This window comes from Corythoichthys intestinalis, chromosome 14, assembly GCF_030265065.1.
Source record: "Corythoichthys intestinalis isolate RoL2023-P3 chromosome 14, ASM3026506v1, whole genome shotgun sequence".
NCBI classification, from domain to species: Eukaryota; Metazoa; Chordata; class Actinopteri; order Syngnathiformes; family Syngnathidae; genus Corythoichthys; species Corythoichthys intestinalis.
Genome location: NC_080408.1, coordinates 22,401,629 through 22,409,842, shown reverse-complemented (window position 1 = coordinate 22,409,842; position 8,214 = coordinate 22,401,629). Strand labels below are relative to the sequence as shown.

General features: G+C 39.7%; 1 protein-coding gene across 2 annotated transcripts in view; it reads left to right on the top strand.

The window, feature by feature from the left end:
- The first annotated feature begins 1,741 nt into the window (after positions 1–1,741).
- Positions 1,742–8,214, top strand: part of dhx9 (DEAH (Asp-Glu-Ala-His) box helicase 9) — a 37,691-nt gene continuing 31,218 nt past the window's right edge. Inside the window, exons 1-6 of one of the 2 annotated variants that reach the window (XM_057856965.1) lie at positions 1,742–1,910; positions 3,921–4,065; positions 4,660–4,800; positions 4,872–4,998; positions 7,573–7,730; positions 7,812–7,960. In XM_057856965.1, coding sequence (XP_057712948.1) covers positions 3,961–4,065; positions 4,660–4,800; positions 4,872–4,998; positions 7,573–7,730; positions 7,812–7,960 — 680 coding nt within the window. In that variant the 5' untranslated portion in view covers positions 1,742–1,910; positions 3,921–3,960. Of the gene's footprint in view, positions 1,911–3,920; positions 4,066–4,659; positions 4,801–4,871; positions 4,999–7,572; positions 7,731–7,811; positions 7,961–8,214 lie in introns of those variants that run through there. The other variant, XM_057856966.1, reaches the window with a different exon arrangement.

Genomic DNA, 8,214 nt, shown 5'->3' with positions numbered 1-8,214 from the left:
CTGGTGGCGTTGGCTTTTGAGAACATTAAACATTCAGCTTAAGGTTTCAGGTGTCCATCCCTGGTATTATCTTTCTCATCGCCGTGGAGACCAAGTGAGGAAGAGGAGGAGAAGACAGGTGAGCAGGTGAGACCTGTGAAAGCTGCGCTATACTTCCTTCAGAGCATCATAGGGTGCTGCTGCAGTGATGAGTTCATCTATTACTAGTACACGTCCAATCTATTGATTCGCAGCTACCCTCCCACTTCAAATAGATTGGACTTCTAACACAGTCAATGGCACACACTGAGTTTATCAGTCAGTACTGTATTGTCTCATCAAAAAATAAACAGTTAAACGTTTTCTCATTCATTTTTAATATTTTATAAATTGAAAACGTAAAGAAAAAGCAGTTAATATTGTATTCATTTATTTATTTTTGATAATTTATGAAAGGAAAAATTCCAGTCAAAGTGGATTGGACGTTTATCGCCATCAACGGTAGCCAATGATTTAGGAAGGAGGGGCTTGCAGAATAGCGTTAAATCCGTTAGAAGAGTAGGAAGGCTGTTGATGTGTCTCACTTGTGTGTTTTAAGTCGTGGTAATATAAAATATTATATATATATATATATATATATATATGTATATACACACACACTATATAGGTATGTTTTATGTATATATTTATGTATAATTATAATGGTTGAAATAATTAATAGTGAAAATAAATATTTTTTTGTGTGTGTTTTCTTGGTCCATTTGGTTCATAAGTGTATGGTCAAAAATCACAGCCACCTGTTTTTTTGCCATTTAAAATGAATGGAAAAGTTGGACGTGCATAGCCGTCAATGGCATAGCCTGACTTGGGTGCCAGTAGAATGTCAATGTGCTGTAGTGGTAAGTATATGGTCAAAAATCACAGCCACACATGTTTTTCTGCCATTTAAAATTATTGGAAAATTTGGACGTGGATAGCCGTCAATGGCATAGCCTGACTTGGTTGCCAGTTGAATGCCAATGTGCTATAATGGTAAGTGTATGGTCAAACATCACAGCCACACGGCTTTCTGCCATTTAAAATGAATGGAAAATTTGGACGTGCATAGCCGTCAATGGCATAGCCTGACTTGGTTGCCAGTTGAATGTCAATGTGCTGTAATGGTAAGTGTATGGCCAAAAATCACTGCCACACATGTTTTTTCTGCGATTTAATACGAATGGAAAATTTGGATGAGCATAGCCGTCAATGGCATAGCCTGACTTGGGTGCCAGTAGAATGTCAATGTGCTGTAGTGGTAAGTGTATGGTCAAAAATCACAGCCACAAGGCTTTCTGCCATTTAAAATGAAAGGAAAATTTGGAAGTGCATAGCCGTCAATGGCATAGCCTGACTTGGTTGCCAGTTGAATGTCAATGCGTTGTAATGGTAAGTGTATGGCCAAAAATCACAGCCACACATGTTTTTCTGCCATTTAATATGAATGGAAAATTTGGACATGCATAGCCGTCAATGGCATGGGCGAGCATGGCCTGCAAAAATACCATATAGCCCAATTTTTTGCCACATACAAAAAATGCCAAAATTAATTTTTCCAAATGGCAAAAAAAATGCCACATGGCAAAATTCAATTTTGCCACAGTGACATACCAAATACCACTGTTCGTTCTCGGCGCTGCTGGATACATTTTTGTGCCCAAATTGGTTAGTATAGGATGAAACACTAGGTGGCGGTAGTTGGAAAAGGCCGCCTTCAACTCAACGAAGAAAAAATAGCACACCCAGCAAAGTAGCAAACGCCATCGGACGAGCAGCATCTTTGGACGGGGCGCAAGTCACAACTCTTTATCACTAACTAACAAATAGCATTTATCGATACTTTTTTTTAGTCGGTGGAAGAACACAAATCCCGAGTCACGAACGCTTTGGAAGTGAGTTGAAGCTTGCCGCAATCGGTTACGTAGGGAAGGTGACGTGAAAAGGCAGCACGAGGCTACATGCTACAAAGGCTAACGTTAGCTTCTTCCGCTCATTCATTGGAACTAACGCTATCGTTTTGGGTGGAATCGCGTGTAAAATATCATTTAGTGATAGCGTGACTATTTGTGTCACATTTCCTCAAAAAGAGCAGAAAGCCAAGAAGTTAAAATGCAATCTAGTAAAGAGGGACCTTTATTATAATTATACACTAGCCTTAACAACAACCTGGAATGCTAGCGTTCATTCGAACGACCTCCGCCATCTGCCTGAATTTACATTTACCAAGTATACATCGAAATGCATATTTACATGAATATACACACATATAATCAAATTTGGAAAGACGATAAAATCGAGTAAAACGTTATTTTTAAAATAAAACATTTTTTAAAATTAGTTTTTTTTTTTTTATATACAATTAGGCTCGAGCGTATGACGTGGCACTCGCGAGGTTTCCGCCGCTATCGCCATTGTGGAAGCGAGAAACATAAGCAATGAGGCATTTCAACACAGGTCGCTCTTTAAAAATGGTTGGAAATTATTGTGCGGTAAAGAATTGCAACAACCGATCGAATAGAAAGGAGAATGTACAGCTCGACAGAACACCATTGAGTTTCTTCCGGATCCCTACATGGAGAAAAGGCGAGGGAAAGCTCATATCTGAACTTACCAAACGTCGAAGAATGGCATGGGTGGCCTCGATCAGAAGGAAGGGCATAACGTTTGATTCTCCAGTTACACACTGAGTTTGCTCTATGCACTTCCACTCCGGTAAGTTAATTTCGTTTGTTTACGCAAATTTCAGTAACTTTACGCCCTAAGTCGGCCTGTTGTTAGCTATTGCTAAAGCTAAACAACTAGCATGCATACGTATGCATTGTCTTCATAAGACATAATTCATGTCGTTGCTAAATGAAAAAGCTGTAATATTTTGACGTGAGAGAGTGGCAAAGAATTTGTACACAGGCTACATTTTATGCAGCAAAAGATTTGTACATCCGTGGTCACAGACTAATGTAAACACACATTGCCTACCTTTGCTAGAAAGATGTGTTGCCGTTTGCTATGGTCATAAAGTGAAGATCCTGCACCCATCCGCAGCAAAACTGTTCGTAGCTTTGTAGCGATTTGTAGTTTCGGAATTGCTGATGAGTGTAGTAACATATACCAAACACTAAATACAGCATGATGTCCATTTCGCGTAGTGGTGGAAGCTTGTCGACATCTTTATTCCATTTGTGTTCGGCTTGCTCGTGAGGGTCAACATTGTTCACATCCTTAAAATTGCTCACATATCTGTCCTTCGCCGTGGTAACAAGTTTGTCTCTGTATCGAACTGGCAAGTATTCCTTACTTTTTTCCATCTTTGGTTGCCGCTAAGTTTAAATGTCCCGTGATGCTTCCGCAATGGTTGCGTTGTCGCAAATCTCGCATGATCCCGTGCTGCTGTGACGTAAACGCTCGAGCCTAATATGCGAAGATACATTTATCCATTTTGCTTTTTATTAATCACATTTTAGTAATTTTTAAACTAAATTTTCTATTTTTCTTTACAAATCTTGATTTTGAAGTAGAATTTGCTTATTTTTTGCTGTATTTTTCAAATAATTTTTTTTATTGAGTATTTTATTCATTCACTGTCAGCCTCCCACTTCAAATTGATTAAAAATCTACAAGTAAAACTCATCTCAATCCACAGCAGAAGAATATTTGGGCACTGATTGAATGGCAGTTAGTTACATGTGAATTTGGGCATCATGGGATTAATTTTTTTATGTTTTATTTTACGACGCGATTTATACACTAGGTTCATGGTTATAAAGGAGTACCCCCCACACACCCCCTTACACACATACACACATTTAAGACTATTAACTTTTAGAAGGGAGTCACTGACAAAAAAAATGACAACTCATAATGCCTGGAATTGAAGTGGTGCTCTGTTTTTTTTTCTTGAACAGCGTTGACAGGAGGAGAGAGGACGTTCGTCCCGTTCTCGCCATGGCGGACATCAAGAATTTCCTGTATGCCTGGTGCGGGAAAAAAAAGTTGACCCCCAACTATGATATCCGCGCCGCAGGCAACAAAAACAGGTTCATGTGCGAGGTGTGTTGGTCTTTGAAATTTGAACCTTGGCCTGATTGATAAATTAATTTGATGAATGAATTTGTTTGTAATTGCAGGTATTTAAAAAAAAGTAATTGAGATTGTTGTTGTTTGCCAAAAATGGAATCTTGCAACCCATTATTGGATGAATTATTCCACAAGTTTCTTTGTGAAGTTTTTACTTTATATATGATGGCTAACAGCACAAATTGGGAGGAGGGGGAGTTTTCTCATTAACTTTTTTTCCCCCACCCTTTAAAAGAAAACTGTTTTTGGTAATTATTGTGTCCACATACCTGGACATCACATTTTGGGTGATGTACTGTATGTAGGCCACATGCATTAACTTGAATAAACTTGACCTATATGTGGTGTAAATAGGGTGGGTGGGGAGGGGGGGGACAAAAGCAAATATTGAAAATTAAATGCCCATTCGCCCCTCTCAATCCAAATGAATTGAACGTACAGCGTCGTCATTGGCAGCCAGTGGAAGTGTTTCTAGCTTTCGGTCTTTTGTTTTTATTGTCTTCATTAAAAGTAGGTGGTGAGAAAAAAACTGGAAAGAAATCTGAAAACAATTTTTTTCTGTGAAAGGTGCGAGTGGACGGCTTCAACTACACGGGGATGGGCAATTCCACCAACAAGAAGGACGCGCAGGCCAACGCCGCTCGTGACTTTGTTAACTTCCTTGTCCGAGCGGGTCAAATGAACGCCGCAGAGGTTCCCTCCGTGGGCGTGAGTCATGTGACTACGCATCTTGTAGCACTTGCGTAAACCGCATGTAGACGCGTGTTTTCTTTGAGCAGGTGGGCACAACCCAGTATGCGGGTCCGGCGAGCGGAGACCAGCCTGACGGACCTGCCCAGCCCGCATTTGGAAATCTGCCGTCCAGCGGTCCTCTGCCTCCTCACCTAGTCGTCAAGGCTGAAAATGGTAACGAGATGAGCCTAAAAATCCAAATGAGATTCTGTGAATGAAATGGGTCAGAAGACTCAGAGCGGTTGGTTGTCACACTTTATTGCTTTAAAGGGTACCGCGGATAGAAAGACATGTAAAAGATCAATGTTAGTACGAGTTATAATAATTTGGGATCAAAACCTCTCAAATTTTTCGTTCTAAGAAAATTTGTAATATTATTTTAACCAGTAGGACGCCATTGTTATCCCCCCCACCCCCCCCCCGCTTTTAATGTTGTGAACATTAGTTACACAATTGTGTTAAAAGTAGGGCTGTCAAAATTATCGCGTTAACGGGCGTTAATTAATTTTTTAAATTAATCACGTTAAAATATTTGACGCAATTAACGCACTAGGCCCGCTCAGACAAATTTAAATGTCAGTACAGTGAAAGGCCAACTTGTTAATTGTGTTTTATGGAGTTTTTCCGCCCTCTGCTGGCGCTTGGGTGTGACTTGCATATGTTATCTGGCGTAATGTCGCCCTCTGCTGGCGATTCAGTGCAGTTGATTATTTGGGTTTCGGCGCGCTTTTCTGACGTGATTATATGTCGAAGCGAACTCACACTAATAGACAGTGCTATTCAGACCAGCTAACGTCCGCATCCAGTATTCAGTGGCAGTTCTCATAGCCCCATCACACTGTTTGTGTCTAATACATGCATCGCTTGTGAGTTATATTCCTCCTTTGTTTATATTCATGAGCATTAGATAGTTATTGATGATGTGTATTTGAATTTGTTCACATATATGGTGAAATGCAGTTACATTGTTAGATGCTTGTGAGCTAATTGGCTAGTGCTACTGCTCAAATGGACACGTGTGTGTACATTTTATGTTATTTTGTGATTTATGCAAGTTATTGACACATGTTATTTTCAGTTTTACAAAAATACAAGAAACGTGCTCCTGTCAAAAAGAGATGACATCAGTAAAGCTCATGCAACTTTGCCACACCGTCTGATTTTTTTTGGAACTTATTTTCGCTGTCTGTCAATTTGTGTACTCACACACATTTAAGGACAGAATAGGGCTACTAGTTTATTTTTTGATTGAAAATTTTACAAATTTTATTAAAACGAAAACATTAAGAGGCGTTTTAATATAACATTTCTATAACTTGTACTAATATTCATCTTTTAAGAACTACAGGTCTTTCTATCCATGGATCACTTTAACAGAATGTTAATAATGTTAATGCCATCTTGTTGATTTATTGTTATAATAAACAAATACAGTCCTTATGTACCGTATGTTGAATGTATATATCCATCTTGTCTTATCTTTCCATTCCAACAATAATTTACAGAAAAATATGGCATATTTTATAGATGGTTTGAATTGCGATTAATTGCGATTAATTACGATTAATTCATTTTTAAGCTGTAATTAACTCGATTAAAAATTTTAATCGTTTGACAGCCCTAGTTAAAAGATAAATGTTAGTACAAGTTATAGAAATTTTATATTAAAACCCCTCTTAATATTTTCGTTTTATTAAAATTTGTTAAATTTTCAATCAAAAAATAAACTAGTAGCTCGCCATTGTTGATGTCATGACACCATGCTCTCCCCAAACCCATAAAATCCTTTGGACCCAAGCGCCAGCAGAGGGCGCCAAATAACAAAAAACAAGTAACAATCGGACATTAAACTTCTGTCATTTTAATCCGAGCGCTCATGTGCGTTAATTGCGTCAAATATTTTAACGTCATTCATTTAAAAAATTAATTACCGCCCGTTAACGCGATAATTTTGACAGCCTTAATATATATATTTTAATAAATGCTTGTTAAGCACTTCAAATGTAATAATTATGATCAGTTTTAAACATAACTGTCCCACTGAATCATTTTTAAACAAGAATGAAGTACTGCAGTAGAAAAATGCTTGGCTTTATTAAATACTTCTGTTTACCTCACTGTGACTCTTGGAGTGACGTGTAGAAATTACAAACTCATAATCACTTCTGGCATTTTTTTTTTTTTTTTTTTTTTACGTCTCCACATTCTCCCCCCCCAGACACACACATTCATTTCCAGCCCGCGCTTCCTTGCAGAAACTGTTTAACAAGTTAAAGGATGATTGACAGATTGCTGCCCGGCTTCTTTGACCAGATCAAAGCCATCGTGAACTTTAATAAGCAAGTGCCACAGTGACTGAGAGCTGGGAAAGGGGGTGAGAGAGGCTGTGCGAGCGAATGAAGCAGAACAAAGGTTTGTGGATTGGAAAACAAACTGTCGCACGTCCTTGCGATGGGACTATCGCGCATGAGCACATCGCGATGGCGATGTTTAAACGATATGTCGTTCAGACTTAATACGTACTTAAGGGCATATCGCCCAGCCCTAATTCCAACCCAAGATATTGAGCTTATAAAGTACTTCTCAAGTGTATTCGTGAAAGAGTACAAATTGTGACAACCAACCCTGTTCTCCCCTAGTTGTTGATGAATAGGATGTATTGGTTGTGAGGCCTGTCCAAGTAAATATTCTTGGAAAGTAGCTAGCAGAACAAACATTGGTGGTTTTAACTTATTTTTTTTCTTGCAGAAGAGGCCTCTTGTGATGTTCCAGGGATAACCAGGCTGGGTTACTCCGGTGGTGGTGGTGGTGTCGGAGGCGGCGCTGTTGAAGGAGGAGCCAACTGGGAGCGAGGCGCTAATCTAAAAGAGTACTACGCCAGACGGGATGAACAAGAAGCTGAGGCGGTAGGTCAGCGCTCACGCGCTCCACCCAGACAGCCGTGCAAGTGAGCCCACTCACCCGCTCCGGTTCTGCTTGACCCGTAGACTCTGGAGTCGGAAGAGGTGGACCTTAACGCTAATCTCCATGGGAATTGGACCCTTGAGAACGCCAAGGCCCGTCTGAACCAGTTCTTCCAGAAGGAGAAGACCAGCGCCGAGTATAAATACAGCCAAGTTGGGCCGGACCACAACAGGTCTGCAGCGGAACTTTGCAGCGCGCAGTCCAGACGGACGGGCGGCATCCAATCTCTGAAAATATCCTAGGGTCCGGTCCGTACCCAAATTCTTTTGAAGCGCAGCACTGTATCTCCTCAAGGTCCTACGAAATGGTGATCATATCAAAAAAATGAAACTTACTGTGCTAATGTATTTTATATACAGTACAGACAATGAATTTGGCACTCAAAACTAGCTGTGTTTTACCATTTTTTAGTTATTCCATCCAAAA